The sequence below is a fragment of the Moschus berezovskii genome, chromosome 25 (genome assembly GCF_049115385.1).
Source record: "Moschus berezovskii isolate FMDL1 chromosome 25, NW_MosBer_1.0, whole genome shotgun sequence".
Classification (NCBI taxonomy): Eukaryota; Metazoa; Chordata; class Mammalia; order Artiodactyla; family Moschidae; genus Moschus; species Moschus berezovskii.
In genome coordinates, this window is record NC_142484.1 from 980,209 (window position 1) to 998,152 (window position 17,944).

The window sequence follows — 17,944 nt, forward strand, 5'->3', positions numbered from 1 at the left end:
CAACCCTGAGGCAGGGGATGTGAGTCACCCCTCCTCTGGGTGTGGCTGGCAAGGATGGAGAGGGGGCTGATGGGGACCCCTGCACTCTGCCCACAGGCTCGGCCCCCACCCCCTCCACTGTGTGTGTGCGGAAGGTCTGCCACTGGTCTGACTGGTATGACGGAGGCCATCCAGAGCCGGGCATGAGTGGGGGAGACTTTGAAACATTCGAGAACCTGAGGCAGAAGGGCTACCAGGTCTGCCTGGCCCCTGTGGACGTTGAGTGTCAGGCACAGCTCTTTCCAGGCATGCCCCTGGAGAAGCTGGGCCAGAAGGTGGAGTGTAGCCGGGGCAAGGGGTTGACTTGCCTCAATAGTGAGCAGAGCCCCCCACTCTGTCTCAACTACGAGCTGAGGGTCCTCTGCTGTAATTATGTGCCCTGTGGCACCAGCCAGCCTCCATCCTCCCAGACCCTAACCACCTCCACCCAGACCACGCCCACTGCAGGAACCATCCACCCAACCACGTTGGTGCCCACCTCGCAGACCCCATCCACCAAGCTGACCACAACCACGCCCCCAGAGAGCAGCAGCTCTGCGTTCCCGGCCACCACCTCCTGTGAGCCTCACTGTCGCTGGACAGAGTGGTTCGACATGGACTACCCCAAGTACGAGGAGGCCGGCGGGGACTTTGAGACCTATGAAAAGATCAGGGGTGCAGGAGGGTCTGTGTGTGAGCAGCCCCAGGAGATAGAGTGTGAAGCTGAGAACTACCCTGGCCAGAAACCGGAGGAGGTGGGCCAGCGAGTGCACTGCGACGTCCGCTTCGGCCTGGTCTGCAGGAACGACGAGCAACTGGGCCTATTCAAGATGTGCTATAACTACAGAATGCGTGTGCTGTGCTGTAGGTACAGCCACTGCAGGACACACACGGCCCCCACGGCCACCACGGCCACGGCCACCCACTCCACAGCCATGGCTGCCACAGCCACCACTGTGACAGTGCCCACGGCCACCACTGAGACAGTGCCCACGACCACCCGCTCCACAGCTACCACTGAGACAGTGCCCACTGCCACTGCTGCCACAGCCACCACTGCGACAGTGCCCATGGCCACCCGCTCTACAGCCACCACTGAGACAGTGCCCACGGCCACTGCTGCCACAGCCACCACTGTGACAGTGCCCACGGCCACCCGCTCCACAGCCACCACTGAGACAGTGCCCATGGCCACCCGCTCCACAGCCACCACTGAGACAGTGCCCATGGCCACCACGGCCACCACTGCGACAGTGCCCACGGCCACCAGCTCCACAGCCACCACTGAGACAGTGCCCACGGCCACCAGCTCCACAGCCACCACTGAGACAGTGCCCACGGCCACCACGGCCACCACTGCGACAGTGCCCACGGCCACCAGCTCCACAGCCACCACTGAGACAGTGCCCACGGCCACTGCTGCCACAGCCACCACTGAGACAGTGCCCACGGCCACCACGGCCACCACTGCGACAGTGCCCACGGCCACCCGCTCCACATCCACGACTGAGACAGTGCCCACGGCAACTGCTGCCACAGCCACCACTGAGAGAGTGCCCACGGCCACCACGGCCACCACTGCGACAGTGCCCACGGCCACCCGCTCCACAGCCACCACTGAGACAGTGCCCACGGCCACCACGGCCACCACTGAGACAGTGCCCACAGCCACCAGCTCCACAGCCACCACTGAGACAGTGCCCACGGCCATCAGCTCCACAGCCACCACTGAGACAGTGGCCACGGCCACTGCTGCCACAGCCACCACTGAGACAGTGCACACGGCCACCACAGCCACCACTGCGACAGTGCCCACGGCCACCCGCTCCACAGCCACCACTGAGACAGTGCCCACGGCCACCACGGCCACCACTGCGACAGTGCCCACGGCCACCAGCTCCACAGCCACCACTGAGACAGTGCCCACGGCCACTGCTGCCACAGCCACCACTGAGACAGTGCCCACGGCCACCACGGCCACCACTGCGACAGTGCCCACGGCCACCCGCTCCACAGCCACGACTGAGACAGTGCCCACGGCAACTGCTGCCACAGCCACCACTGAGAGAGTGCCCACGGCCACCACGGCCACCACTGCGACAGTGCCCACGGCCACCCGCTCCACAGCCACCACTGAGACAGTGCCCACGGCCACCACGGCCACCACTGAGACAGTGCCCATAGCCACCCGCTCCACAGCCACCACTGAGACAGTGCCCACAGCCACCAGCTCCACAGCCACCACTGAGACAGTGCCCACGGCCATCAGCTCCACAGCCACCACTGAGACAGTGGCCACGGCCACTGCTGCCACAGCCACCACTGAGACAGTGCACACGGCCACCACAGCCACCACTGCGACAGTGCCCACGGCCACCCGCTCCACAGCCACCACTGAGACAGTGCACACGGCCACCACGGCCACCACTGCGACAGTGCCCACGGCCACCCGCTCCACAGCCACCACTGAGACAGTGCACACGGCCACCACGGCCACCACTGCGACAGTGCCCACGACCACCCGCTCCACAGCCACCACTGAGACAGTGCCCACGGCCACTGCTGCCACAGCCACCACTGAGACAGTGCCCACGGCCACCACGGCCACCACTGCGACAGTGCCCACGGCCACCAGCTCCACAGCCACCACTGAGACAGTGCCCACGGCCACTGCTGCCACAGCCACCACTGAGACAGTGCCCACGGCCACTGCTGCCACAGCCACCACTGAGACAGTGCCCACGGCCACTGCTGCCACGGCCACCACTGAGACAGTGCCCACGGCCACTGCTGCCACAGCCACCACTGAGACAGTGCCCACGGCCACCACGGCCACCACTGAGACAGTGCCCATAGCCACCCGCTCCACAGCCACCACTGAGACAGTGCCCACGGCCATCAGCTCCACAGCCACCACTGAGACAGTGGCCACGGCCACTGCTGCCACAGCCACCACTGAGACAGTGCACACGGCCACCACAGCCACCACTGCGACAGTGCCCACGGCCACCCGCTCCACAGCCACCACTGAGACAGTGCACACGGCCACCACGGCCACCACTGCGACAGTGCCCACGGCCACCCGCTCCACAGCCACCACTGAGACAGTGCACACGGCCACCACGGCCACCACTGCGACAGTGCCCACGACCACCCGCTCCACAGCCACCACTGAGACAGTGCCCACGGCCACTGCTGCCACAGCCACCACTGAGACAGTGCCCACGGCCACCACGGCCACCACTGCGACAGTGCCCACGGCCACCAGCTCCACAGCCACCACTGAGACAGTGCCCACGGCCACTGCTGCCACAGCCACCACTGAGACAGTGCCCACGGCCACTGCTGCCACAGCCACCACTGAGACAGTGCCCACGGCCACTGCTGCCACGGCCACCACTGAGACAGTGCCCACGGCCACTGCTGCCACAGCCACCACTGAGACAGTGCCCACGGCCACCCGCTTCACAGCCACCACTGAGACAGTGCACACGGCCACCACAGCCACCACTGCGACAGTGCCCACGGGCACCCGCTCCACAGCCACCACTGAGACAGTGCCCACGGCCACCACGGCCACCACTGCGACAGTGCCCACGACCACCCGCTCCACAGCCACCACTGAGACAGTGCCCACGGCCACTGCTGCCACAGCCACCACTGAGACAGTGCCCACGGCCCCCATGGCCACGGCCACCCGCTCCACGGCCAGTGCTGCCACGGCCACTACTGAGACAGTGCCCACAGCCACCATGGCTACCACAGCCACCACTGCGACAGTGCCCATGGCCACCACGGCCACCACTGCGACAGTGCCCATAGCCACTGCCACCACAGCTGCCACGGCCACCACTGAGACAGTGCCCACGGCCACTGCTGCCAGAACCACCACTGCAACAGTGCCCACGGCCACCACCTCCACAGCCACCACTGTGGCAGTGCCCCTGACGGCCACCACTGCAACAGTGCCCACGACAGCCACCACTGTGACAGTGCCCACAGCCATCACCTCCACAGCCACCATCTCTACAGCTGCCACCTCCAATGCCACAGCCCCCACTGCCACTGCTGTCACTGCGACAGTGCCCACGGCCACTGTCTCCACTGGCACAGCCCCCACTGCCTCTCCTGCCTCCCGCAAAACCACCACTGCTGTGCCAACAGCCACACAGACCAGAACACAGACAGGGAGCACAGTGGTTACCGGGTCCCCTGCCAGCAGTGGCACACCAGTGCCTACCCTTACCACGGAACTCACGACCCGAGTGACATCCTCAAGTCCAGGCCACACAGGCACACTCCTGACAACTCCTCTGGGATCCACAGCATCCACCTCCCAGGGGACAGCCACGGCGGTCCTCCCAACTCAGAAAACCTCACAGGGGCCCACCTCGGTGTTGGCAATGACTGAAACCTCCACAGCTCAGCCGCCAACAGAAACATCACTGAGCACAACACGCATCCCATCCACCCAGTACCCAAAGACCAGCATCCCAGTCCCAGTTACGGCCACCACTGGGGCCACCACCAGCCAGGGCACGACCAGCTGTCAACCCAAGTGCAAGTGGACAGAGTGGTTCGACGTGGACTACCCCAGGTACGAAGAGGGTGGGGGGGACTTTGAGACCTATGAGAAGATCCGGGGTGCGGGAGGGGCTGTGTGTAAGCAGCCCCAGGAGATAGAGTGTGAGGCTGAGAACTACCCTGGCCAGAAACCGGAGGAGGTGGGCCAGCGAGTGCACTGCGACATCCGCTTCGGCCTGGTCTGCAGGAACGACGAGCAACTGGGCCTGTTCAAGATGTGCTATAACTACAGAATGCGGGTGCTGTGCTGTAGGTACAGCTACTGCAGGACACACATGACCCCCACGGCCACCACGGCCACGGCCACCCGCTCCACAGCCACGGCCTCCACAGCCACCACTGAGACAGTGCCCACGGCCACTGCTGCCACAGCCACCACTGCGACACTGCCCACTGCCACCATGGCCACGGCCACCACTGTGACAGTGCCCACGGCCACCACGGCCACGACCACCACTGTGACAGTGCCCACGGCCACCACTGAGACAGTGCCCACGGCCACCACAGCCACGGCCACCTCTGAGACAGTGCCCACGGCCACTGCTGCCACAGCCACCACTGCAACAGTGCCCACAGCCACCACGGCCACCACTGCGACAGTGCCCATGGCCACCACAGCCACCACTGCGACAGTGCCCATGGCCACCACAGGCACCACTGTGACAGTGCCCACGGCCACCCGCTCCACAGTCACCACTGTGACAGTGCCCACGGCCACCACTGAGACAATGCCCACGGCCACCACAGCCACGGCCACCTCCGAGACAGTGCCCACGGCCACTGCTGCCACAGCCGCCACTGCGACAGTGCCCACAGCCACCACGGCCACCACTGCGACAGTGCCCATGGCCACCACAGCCACAACTGCGACAGTGCCCATGGCCACCACAGCCACGGCCACCCGCTCCATGGCCACAGCCACCACAGCCACCACTGTGACAGCGCCCACGGCCACCCGCTCCACAGTCACCACTGTGACAGTGCCCACAGCCACCACAGCCACGGCCACCTCCGAGACAGTGCCCACGGCCACTGCTGCCACAGCCACCACTGCGACAGTGCCCACTGCCACCATGGCTACGGCCACCCGCTCCACGGCCACAGCCGCCACAGCCACCACTGTGACAGTGCCCACGGCCACTGCTGCCACAGCCACCACTGCGACAGTGCCCACTGCCACCATGGCCACGGCCACCCACTCCACAGCAACTGCTGCCACAGCCACCACTGCAACAGTGTCCATGGCCACCACGCCCACGACCACCCTCTCCATGTCCACAGCCGCCACAGCCACCACTGAGACAGTGCCCACAGCCACGACCACCCACTCCACGTCCACAGCTGCCACAGCCACCACTGAGACAGTGCCCACAGCCACGACCACCCGCTCCATGTCCACAGCCGCCACAGCCACCACTGAGACAGTGCCCACAGCCACGACCACCCACTCCACGTCCACAGCCGCCACAGCCACCACTGAGACAGTGCCCACGGCCACAACAGCCACCACGGCCACCACGGCCACGGCCACCCACTCCATGGCTACCGCCTCCACAACCACCACTGTGACAGTTCCCATGGCCATCACTGCCACAGCCACCACTGCGAAAGTGCCCACAGCCACCACTGTGACAGTGCCCACGGCCACTGCTGCCACAGCCACCACTGCGACAGTGCCCGCTGCCACCACTGCCACCATGGCGACAGCCACCCACTCCATGGCCACTGCCTCCACAGCCACCACTGTGACAGTGCCCACGGCCACCACTTCCACAGCCACTGCTGCCACAGCCACCACTGCGACAGTGCCCGCTGCCACCACGGCCACCATGGCCACAGCCACCCACTCCACGGCCACAGCCATCACAGCCACCACTGTGACAGTGCCCACGGCCACCCGCTCCACAGTCACCACTGCGACAGTGCCCTTGGCCACCACTGAGACAGTGCCCATGGCCACCACAGCCACGGCCACCTCCGAGACAGTGCCCACGGCCACTGCTGCCACAGCCACCACTTCAACAGTGCCCACAGCCACCACGGCCACCACTGCGACAGTGCCCATGGCCACCACAGCCACCACTGTGACAGTGCCCATGGCCACCACAGCCACGGCCACCCGCTCCATGGCCACAGCCACCACAGCCACCACTGTGACAGTGCCCACAGCCACCCGCTCCACAGTCACCACTGCGACAGTGCCCACGGCCACCACGGCCACAGTCACCTCCAAGACAGTGCCCACGGCCACTGCTGCCACAGCCACCACTGCGACAGTGCCCACAGCCACCACGGCCACCACTGCGACAGTGCCCATGGCCACCACAGCCACCACTGTGACAGTGCCCACGGCCACCCGCTCCACAGTCACCACTGTGACAGTGCCCACTGCCACCATGGCCACGGCCACCCACTCCACAGCAACTGCTGCCACAGCCACCACTGCAACAGTGTCCACTGCAACAGTGTCCACGACCACCACACCCACGACCACCCACTCCACGTCCACAGCCGCCACAGCCACCACTGAGACAGTGCCCACAGCCACGACCACCCAATCCACGTCCACAGCCACCACAGCAACCACTGAGACAGTGCCCATGGCCACTGCTGCCACAGCCACCACTGCGACAGTGCCCACGTCCACAGCCACCACTGCGACAGTGCCCACGGCCACAACAGCCACCACAGCCACCACGGCCACGGCCACCCACTCCATGGCTACTGCCTCCACAACCACCACTGTGACAGTTCCCATGGCCACCACTGCCACAGCCACCACTGCGACAGTGTCCACGGCCACCACAGCCATGGCCACCCACTCCACAGCCACTGCCACCATAGCCACCATTGTGACGGTGCCCATGGCCACCCCCTCCACAGCCACTGCCGCCACAGCCAGCACTGCGACAGTGTCCATGGCCACCACCACCCCCACGGCCACCAACACTCGCTCCACGGCCACTGCCTCCACAGCCACCACTGCAGAAGTGCCCATGACGGCCACCACTGCGATAGTGCCCATGGCCATTACCTCCACAGCCACCATCTCTACAGCTGCCACCTCCAATGCCACAGCCCCCACTGCCACTGCTGTCACTGCGACAGTGCCCATGGCCACCGTCACCACTGGCACAGCCCCCACTGCCTCTCCTGCCTCCCGCACCACCACCACTGCTGTGCCAACAGCCACACAGACCAGAACACAGACAGGGAGCACAGTGGTTACCGGGTCCCCTGCCAGCAGTGGCACACCAGTGCCTGCCCTTTCCACGGAACTCACGACCCGAGTGACATCCTCAAGTCCAGGCCACACAGGCACACTCCTGACAACTCCTCTGGGATCCACAGCATCCACCTCCCAGGGGACAGCCACGGCGGTCCTCCTAACTCAGAAAACCTCACAGGGGCCCACCTCGGTGTTGGCAATGACTGAAACCTCCACAGCTCAGCCGCCAACAGAAACATCACTGAGTACAACACGCATCCCATCCACCCAGTACCCAAAGACCAGCATCCCAGTCCCAGTTACGGCCACCACTGGGGCCACCACCAGCCAGGGCACGACCAGCTGTCAACCCAAGTGCAAGTGGACAGAGTGGTTCGACGTGGACTACCCCAGGTACGAAGAGGGTGGGGGGGACTTTGAGACCTATGAGAAGATCCGGGGTGCGGGAGGGGCTGTGTGTAAGCAGCCCCAGGAGATAGAGTGTGAGGCTGAGAACTACCCTGGCCAGAAACCGGAGGAGGTGGGCCAGCGAGTGCACTGCGACGTCCGCTTCGGCCTGGTCTGCAGGAACGACGAGCAACTGGGCCTGTTCAAGATGTGCTATAACTACAGAATGCGGGTGCTGTGCTGCAGGTACAGCTACTGCAGGACACACATGACCCCCACGGCCACCACGGCCACGGCCACCCGCTCCACAGCCACGGCCTCCACAGCCACCACTGAGACAGTGCCCACGGCCACTGCTGCCACAGCCACCACTGCGACAGTGCCCACTGCCACCATGGCCACGGCCACCACTGTGACAGTGCCCACGGCCACCACGGCCACGACCACCACTGTGACAGTGCCCACGGCCACCACTGAGACAGTGCCCACGGCCACCGCTGCCACAGCCACCACTGCAACAGTGCCCACGGCCACCGCTGCCACGGCCACCACTGTGACCGAGCCCACGGCCACCCGCTCCACAGCCATGGCCGCCACAGCCACCACTGAGACAATGCCCACGGCCACTGCTGCCACAGCCACCACTGTGACAGTGCCCACGGCCAACCGCTCCACAGCCACCACTGTGACAGTGCTCACGGCCACCACTGCAACAGTGCCCATGGCCATTACCTCCAAAGCCACCATCTCTACAGCTGCTACCTCCAATGCCACAGCCCCCACTGCCTCTGCTGTCACTGCGACAGTGCCCACGGCCACCACGGCCACCACTGTGACCGAGCCCATGGCCAACCGCTCCACAGCCACCACTGCAACAGTGCCCATGGCCACCACAGCCACAGCCACCCGCTCCATGGCCACAGCCACCACAGCCACCACTGAGACAGTGCCCACGGCCACCACAGCCACGGCCACCTCCGAGACAGTGCCCACGGCCACTGCTGCCACAGCCACCACTGTGACAGTGACCATGGCCACCAGGGCCACCATGGCCACCACTGCAACAGTGCCCAAGGCCACCGTCTCCACTGGCACAGCCCCCACTGCCTCTCCTGCCTCCCGTACCACCACCACTGCTGTGCCAACAGCCACACAGACCAGAACACAGACAGGGAGCACAGTGGTTACCGGGTCCCCTGCCAGCAGTGGCACACCAGTGCCTGCCCTTTCCACGGAACTCACGACCCGAGTGACATCCTCAAGTCCAGGCCACACAGGCACACTCCTGACAACTCCTCTGGGATCCACAGCATCCACCTCCTGGGGGACAGCCACGGCGGTCCTCCCAACTCAGAAAACCTCACAGGGGCCCACCTCGGTGTTGGCAACGACTCAAACCTCCACAGCTCAGCCACCAACAGAAACAACACGCACCCCTCCAACCAGCATGCTGCCCACCCAGCACCCCAAGACCAGCACCCCAGTCCCATCTACGGCCACCACTGGGGCCACCACCAGCCAGGGCACGACCAGCTGTCAACCCAAGTGCAAGTGGACAGAGTGGTTCGACGTGGACTACCCCAGGTACGAAGAGGGTGGCGGGGACTTTGAGACCTATGAGAAGATCCGGGGTGCGGGAGGGGCTGTGTGCGAGCAGCCCCAGGAGATAGAGTGTGAGGCTGAGAACTACCCTGGCCAGAAACCGGAGGAGGTGGGCCAGCAAGTGCACTGCGATGTCCGCTTCGGCCTGGTCTGCAGGAACGACGAGCAACTGGGCCTGTTCAAGATGTGCTATAACTACAGAATGCGGGTGCTGTGCTGTAGGTACAGCTACTGCAGGACACACACGACCCCCATGGCCACCACGGCCATGGCCACCCGCTCCACAGCCACGGCTGACACAGCCACCACTGTGACAGTGCCCACGGCCACCACGGCCACGGCCACCACTGTGACAGTGCTCACAGCCACCACTGCAACAGTGCCCATGGCCATTACCTCCAAAGCCACCATCTCTACAGCTGCTACCTCCAATGCCACAGCCCCCACTGCCTCTGCTGTCACTGCGACAGTGCCCACGGCCACCACGGCCACCATGGCCACCACGGCCACCACTGTGACCGAGCCCACGGCCAACCGCTCCACAGCCACCATTGCGACAGTGCCCACAGCCACCACAGCCACCACTGCTACAGTGCCCATGGCCACCACAGCCACAGCCACCCGCTCCACGGCCACAGCCACCACAGCCACCACTGAGACAGTGCCCACGGCCACCACAGCCACGGCCACCTCCGAGACAGTGCCCACGGCCACTGCTGCCACAGCCACCACTGCGACAGTGCCCACAGCCACCATGGCCATGGCCACCCACTCCACAGCCACTGTTGCCACAGCCACCACTGCGACAGTGCCCACAGCCACCATGGCCATGGCCACCCACTCCACAGCCACAGCCGCCACAGCCACCATTGCAACAGTGCCCACGGCCACCACGGCCACAGCCACCCGCTCTACAGCCACTGCTGCCACAGCCACCACTGCGACAGTGCCCACAGCCACCACAGTCACGGCCACCTCCGAGACAGTGCCCACAGCCACTGCTGCCACAGCCACCACTGCGACAGTGACCATGGCCACCAGGGCCACCACGGCCACCACTGCGACAGTGCCCAAGGCCACCGTCTCCACTGGCACAGCCCCCACTGCCTCTCCTGCCTCCCGTACCACCACCACTGCTGTGCCAACAGCCACACAGACCAGAACACAGACAGGGAGCACAGTGGTTACTGGGTCCTCTGCCAGCAGTGGCACACCAGTGCCTGCCCTTTCCACGGAACTCACGACCCGAGTGACATCCTCAAGTCCAGGCCACACAGGCACACTCCTGACAACTCCTCTGGGATCCACAGCATCCACCTCCCGGGGGACAGCCACGGCGGTCCTCCCAACTCAGAAAACCTCACAGGGGCCCACCTCGGTGTTGGCAACGACTCAAACCTCCACAGCTCAGCCACCAACAGAAACATCACTGAAAACAACACGCACCCCTCCAACCAGCATGCTGCCCACCCAGCACCCCAAGACCAGCACCCCAGTCCCATCTACGGCCACCACCAGCCAGGGCACGACCAGCTGTCAACCCAAGTGCAAGTGGACAGAGTGGTTTGACGTGGACTTCCCCACCTCAGGGGTCATGGGGGGAGACATTGAGACCTATGACAATATCCGGGCTGCGGGAGGCAAAATGTGCCAGGAGCCAGAGAAGATTGAATGCCGGGCGGAGAGCTACCCTGAGGTCAGCATCGACCAGATCGGGCAGGTGCTCAGCTGCAGCCTGGAGACAGGGTTGGTGTGCAGGAACGAGGACCAGAGTGGGCCATTCACCATGTGCTTCAACTACAACATCCGTGTTTACTGCTGTGATGACGTCCGACACTGCCCCTCCACAGCCACCCCAGGCCTCAGGGCCACTTCCCCACCCCCTAGCAGCTCCACAGCAACGGGGCCATGGACCCCGACTGCCACCACGACCTGGCCCCCACTCTCCTCCTCCAAGGTCCTGCCCATGAGCCCCAAGCCAACTTTGACTGGTGCGCCCTCCACAGTCACTCTGGTGACTTCCCACATTCTTGAGTCCACCTCTGTGACCAACCTGGCCCCCAGCTCAGTGATGCCCACCACTAGGGCCACCACCCACACTCACTTCCTGCCACCCACAACCTCCAAGGGCACTACACAAGTCACAGAGCTCCCCACCAGGCCCTCTGAGGCCACGACCAGACCCCCAGTCACCACACTCAGCACAGGCCAGGCTGCCTCCAGCACAGCGGTGGGCACCCGAACCTCCCTATCCCCTCCGGGGCCTAAGCCCAGCACCTCCTCACTGGGCACTACTCTGGGCCCCACCACCACCACCACCACCTCTGTGGCCACTTCATCCTCCCCAAAGACCCACACCTCTGGGACCACCATGGTCCCCACGACCCCAGGGACTGAGTCCACAGCCTGTGAGCGTCGGTGTGCCTGGACAGACTGGATGGACCAGAGCTACCCAATGCCAGGGGCTTATGGGGGGGACTTTGAGACCTATGCTAACATCCGGGCAGCCGGTGGGACTATCTGCGAGCAGCCTCTGAAGCTGGAGTGTCGGGCTGAGGAGCTGCCTGACATCCCCCTGCAGGACCTGGGCCAGGTGGTACAGTGCCAGCTAGAGGTGGGCCTGGTGTGCCGGAACCAGGACCAGAGTGGCCAGATGTGCTTCAACTACCAGATCCGCTTGCTCTGCTGTGACAAGAGCCACTGCCCCAGTACGGTCATCACCACCTCCATCCCCACGAGTGTGCCAGGACCCTCCTCCACAGCAACCTCAGAGAGGGTCTCCACCCCCACGAGTGTGCCAGGACCTTCCTCCATGGTGACTTCAGAAAGGGTCTCCACCCCCATAAGTGTGACAGGACCCTCCTCCATGGTGACCACGGAGAGGACCTCCACCCCCACCAATGTGCCAGGACCCTCCTCCACAGCGACCATGGAGGGCGTCTCCACCCCCACGAGTGTGCCAGGACCCTCCTCCATGGTGACCTCAGAGAGGGTCTCCACCCCCACGAGTGTGCCAGGACCCTCCTCCATGGCGACCACGGAGAGGGTCTCCACCCCCATAAGTGTGACAGGACCCTCCTCCATGGCGACCACGGAGAGGGTCTCCACTGCCACCAGGGTGACAGCTCCCTTCTCCATGGTGCCCACCAAGAGGGTGTCCCTCTCTCATCCCTCTACCTTCCCGGGGTCCTCACCCATGACAACCCAGCCGGGCTTGTCCAGTGTCTCGCCCTCAGGTAGCCTGTTGACCTCCCCCGTATCGACTACTCCTGGGTCTCCACCCACTCCCCACTCCTGGTCCTCAGAGACCTCTGGCAGCCTGACGCCCTCCGCTGTTCCCCCAACCTTGCCCAGCCCCACCACACCCTGCCTTTGCCACGCCTTTGGGAAGTTCTTCCAACCAGGTACGTGAAGTGGCACTCCCTCCTGCTGACCGCCTCCCTGGTATTTGGTTACCTTGATTGTGTCCTCATACCCTTTTGCCCCACCCTGGCTGACCTGTTGTTTCTGACCTTGTAGGGGACATTGTCTACAACAAGACAGATGGGGCGGGCTGCCCCTTCTTAGCCATCTGCAACCAGCGCTGTGAACTTGACCGCTTCCAGGGCGCCTGCACCACCTCCTCACCCCCAGGGACCTCAGCCTCTGTGCCCCCAACCACCCCAGTTCTCGGCTGTGATCGCACAATCCCTCCTCGAATGGTGTGCCTCCCGTCTCTACCATGACCTGCCAGGCCCTTCTGTGTGCATGGGGCCCTGGGCACCCATCAAGTTTGATGGCACACCCCCAGCCCTCAGTGGCCACTCCACGGGTCGCTCTGGCTGGAGGAAGGCACGCAGGGTCCAAGCCCAGCCAGGAGGCAGTGGCTGCCCTGCCCCAGGCAGGGGGGATTCCTGCGGCTGAGGTGGGGGCAGCGAGAAGGGGTCCTGCCAGCCCACGCCATGAATGCTGCCCTGTCTCTCACAGGTGAATGAGTCCTGGTTCCTGGAGGACTGCACGGTGGCCCGTTGTGAAGGTGACAACCGTATCATCCTGCTGGGGCCACGGCCGATGAGCAGCATCACCTGTGTGAATGGGCACCTGCCCGTGAAGGTGCAGAACCAGAGCCATCCCTGTGACTACCGCTACGAGTGCGAGTGTGAGCGCCCGCCCCCGTCCTGGGTGGGGGTCGGTGTAGTCTGAGGCATGCACACGCCCCCCACGCCCTAGGCCTGGGGTCGCTGGGCCCGTCCCCATCAGGCGCGATGGTTTGATGGGCACCCGGGGCTTTCTGAGAGCAGGGCGGGTAGGGCTGAAGGTGACGAGCTCTGAGGGGGTCGCGTCCTGAGGGTCCTGAGCAGTTTTCACGGCAGAATGGCGTGCGGGAGGAGGCAGGTGGTCTCATAGTCCTCGGGCTCTTGGAGCGGCCGAAACAAACGATGCCCCAGCCGGGCAGCTTAAAACAGCAGGAGTTGATTCTCTCTGGGTGTGGAGGCCAGAAGTCAGAGATCAAGGAGTCAGAGGGACCGAGCCGTCCCAAAGCTTTAAAGGTGGGGGGTCCGGCCTGGCCCTCCAGATTCAGGGCCCGGGCACACGGGCTGTGGCCGCACCTCTACCCAGGCATGATGTAGCTTCTTCCCTGTCTCTTAGAAGGACCCTTGTCATTGGATCGAGGGCTCCCCTGGTCATCCAGGAAGACCTCCCCCCACGAGCCTTCACTTAATCACAGCTGCAGAGACCCTCCTTCCCCCAAAGGAGTCATGTCCACAGGCTCTGGGAGGACACGTCTGGGAGGCCTTGCCATCCAACTGGGTCCACTTGTGTCCCGAAGGAGGGACAGAGGCCCCCGGGGCTGAGCGACCCCCAAGGTGGTGGCTCCGGGTGGCACTGGGTCACGCCCGTCCACACCTGCAGGTGTCTGCAGCGGCTGGGGGGGCACCCACTACGAGACCTTTGACGGCACCTCCTACTCCTTCTGGGACAATTGCACCCACGTCCTCGTGCGCGAGATCCAGCCGCGCCACGGCAACCTCCGCATCCTGCTGCACAACCGCTTCTGCAAGGCCGCCGCCCGCTGCCCCCGTGCCCTGAGTGTCCACTACCAGGCCACGGACATTGTCCTCTCCACTGCCACCGGCACCAGCGGGCAGGAGGAAAGCCTGGTGAGCGCGGGCGGCGGAGCGGCGGTGGCCGGTCCCGACCTGATTTAGGGGGCCTTGGCGCACAGAGATCACATCGCCCCCCGCCAGAGAGCCTCGGGGGCCTCAGGGAAGGCAGAGGGCACACCAGGACCTGGGGTCCCAAGCCTGGTGACTCCAGAGAGGGCAGGGAAGGAGCGTGGGGGTGCCTGAGCCCGAGAGCACCCAGGACCCAAACACACCAACCCTGACCCCTGCCCGAGGCGGGCATCTGCTCTTCGGGGTGTGGGTGCCAAGAAGGTGGGCCAGCACTTCGAGGTAAGCCCCGAAGGCAGGCCTGCGGCCCCCGTCACGAGCCCCCGGGTCACGCCCCCAGATCCTGTTGGACCAAACGCGGGTGAGGCAGAGCTTCAGCAAGAATGGCGTGGCCGTGACCCTGACCGGGGCCACTGGGATGCGCGTCGATATTCCAGACATCGGCGTCAGCATCACCTTCAACGGACGAGTCTTCCAGGCCCGGCTCTCGTACAGCCGCTTCAATCACAACACGGAGGGCCAGTGCGGTGAGCAGGGACTGCCGGACGCCTGCGGGGGTGACGAGGGGCCGGCTGCGGTGCACCCCACCCCCGGGGGACCCCAGACGCACACCCGGCCCCCGCACCTGCCCCAGGCGGGAAGGCCTGACTGATAGCTGAGCGGTTGCTGGGGAGGTTGGGGGATGAAGGGGGAAGGCGAGCACGGTCCAGTGTGTGTCCCCCCTTGAACCCCGCCCTCCCCAGGCACCTGCACCAACAACCGCAGGGATGAGTGTCGCCGGCCGGACGGCACCATGGCCCGCACGTGCCAGGACATGGCCCGGTCCTGGCTGGTCTCCGACAGCAGCGGGGAGGGCTGCGGTGTGCCCACCGGCCTGCCCCTAACCACCAGCCCCCTCTTGCCGGGAACCAGCACACCTGCCATCCACCCGTCGTGCCCCCCGGAGCCCCTCTGCGAGCTGATGCTGAGCCCGTGAGTCCTCCCCCTGGGCCGGGCTGTGGTGGTGGGCGCACCGCCCCGTGGGGCTCCCGCTCCAGCCTCTGACGGGCCCGGCCTGCAGGGTCTTCGCCGGGTGCCACAGCCTCATCCCGCCTGGCCCGTACTTCAACGCCTGTGTCAGTGACAGCTGCTGGTCTGGCCACGGCCGCGAGGTGCTCTGCCAGAGCCTGGAGGCCTACGCAGAGCTCTGCCGCTCCCGGGGTGTCTGCCCCGACTGGCGCAACGCCACCCACGGGCTGTGCGGTGAGTCATGCGTGGCCGCCAGGGGCCCTGGCCTCCTCGGCCTGCCTGACACCTGTCTGTGTGCCCCCAGACCTTGCCTGCCCGCCCGCCAAGGTGTACAAGTCATGTGGCCCCGTGCAACCGGAGTCTTGCGACTCCAGGTGAGCCCAGACAACAGGGAGAGGGCGGCGGGGACAGCGGGCCTCCCAGGCCGGCCTGGAGGACCTGGTGGGGAGCCAGGAGGAGACCCACGAGGCGCCAGGACCCCGGCCCCAGATCTCGGGGGTGCCCTTCCCCCACCTGACCTCCGACCCCGGACCCGAGGTTGACCCCAGGCCTGCACTGGGCCCACTGCCCTCCCCCTAAGTCTGCTTTTGTCGCCTTGCAGGAGCCAGAGCCCACTGAGCGTGGGGCTGGCAGAGGGCTGCTTCTGTCCCGACGGCCACATCCTCTTCAACTCCCACAGGGACATCTGTGTGGCCCAGTGCCGTAAGCACCCCGCGCCGGGTCCGCCCAGCCCTGGAGAGTGGGAGGGGCCCCGGGGCAGGCAGACCCTGGCTGGGACCAGTCCCACCCAGTCCTGCCAGTGGCGCAGTGTAGTCTGGAGCCTTCCTGAGCCCCTCCTAAGTTATTCCCCTTGAGCTCTCCAGGGGCTTCTGCCCCAAGCAGGGAGAAGAGGCCTCCGTTCTTGGAGGGGTGGCCACGCCAGCTGGGCCCCTACCCCAGTGCTCCCACTAACCCCCTTCTCCCCGGTCTTGCCTCACAGCCTGTGTGGGACCGGATGGCCTTCCCAAATTCGTGAGTGCCCCGCCCCCAGCGGCCTGCCTCAGTCGAGTGGGAGGAGGGCGGGCGTCCCCCCCAGGGCCCTGCTCTGTCTGGGGGTGGGCGGCGGGGCGGGGGCAGGTGTGGCACACCCAGGTGTGAGCCGTGTAGCCTCACGCCTGCTCCCGGGACAGGGAGGCCCGGGCCCGACCTGCTGCTGAACACGACCCCAGAGGCCAGGGCACCACCTGGGAGCCCTGGGGGACCCTGACCTGGTCTGTTGCAGCCTGGAGAGCGGTGGGTCAGCAACTGCCAGGACTGCGTGTGTGACAAGGGCGCCGTGTCAGTGCAGTGCACGCCCATGGAGTGCCCGGCCCCAGACCAGCCTCAGGAATGCAGCCGGGCCGGCTTCGTGGCCGTGAGCAGGCCTCTGGCAGACAACCCGTGCTGCATGGAGGCTCTGTGTGGTGAGGCCCTCACCCCAGTGGGCGGGTGGGTGGCACGGGGTCTGGCTTCCGCCACCTGGCCGGCAGGGCAGGAGTGCTTGGGGTCCTGTGGCCAGGCTGAGGCTGGACCCCGAGGTGTGGGGCCTCTCGGTCCTTCACTTTTCACCTGAAATGAAGCTGGTGGCCTCTGGTGTCCCTGGTACCAGGCAGGGTCTTGGGGAAGACCGGGGAGGTGACAAAGTGTGGCCCAGAAGGGCCACAGACAGCCATCAACTCCTGCGGAGAGGACCTCTCTGGTCCAGCATGGGGCGCTGTTCCCCTGGGAACCACAGTAGTGGGAGGAGGGGCAGGGGCACCCCAGGCAGCCCCCTGACTCCCCCGCAGTCTGCAATGCGAGCACGTGCCCCCAGAGCCCACCTGCCTGTGGGCCGGGAGAGAAGCTGGTCCGCACCCAGGTGGAGGGTGACTGCTGCCCTACCTTCAGCTGTCGTGAGTTTCCGGGCTGGGGGGCGGTGGGGCTGGGGCTGGGGGCTGCCCGGCAG

General features: G+C 65.5%; 1 protein-coding gene across 1 annotated transcript in view; it reads left to right on the forward strand.

Annotated features, from left to right (window-relative positions):
- Positions 1–17,944, forward strand: part of MUC5B (mucin 5B, oligomeric mucus/gel-forming) — a 37,156-nt gene that overhangs the window by 15,879 nt on the left and 3,333 nt on the right. Inside the window, 22 exon segments of the mRNA XM_088832038.1 lie at positions 97–1,676; positions 1,752–1,898; positions 1,974–2,270; positions 2,346–2,525; positions 2,601–2,903; positions 3,195–4,868; positions 4,986–5,129; positions 5,328–5,559; positions 6,175–6,413; positions 6,837–7,062; positions 7,609–13,224; positions 13,340–13,521; positions 13,787–13,958; positions 14,714–14,961; positions 15,314–15,500; positions 15,717–15,945; positions 16,034–16,215; positions 16,286–16,355; positions 16,583–16,683; positions 16,961–16,992; positions 17,243–17,423; positions 17,787–17,891. Of these exon segments, the coding sequence (XP_088688164.1) occupies positions 97–1,676; positions 1,752–1,898; positions 1,974–2,270; positions 2,346–2,525; positions 2,601–2,903; positions 3,195–4,868; positions 4,986–5,129; positions 5,328–5,559; positions 6,175–6,413; positions 6,837–7,062; positions 7,609–13,224; positions 13,340–13,521; positions 13,787–13,958; positions 14,714–14,961; positions 15,314–15,500; positions 15,717–15,945; positions 16,034–16,215; positions 16,286–16,355; positions 16,583–16,683; positions 16,961–16,992; positions 17,243–17,423; positions 17,787–17,891 (12,327 nt within the window).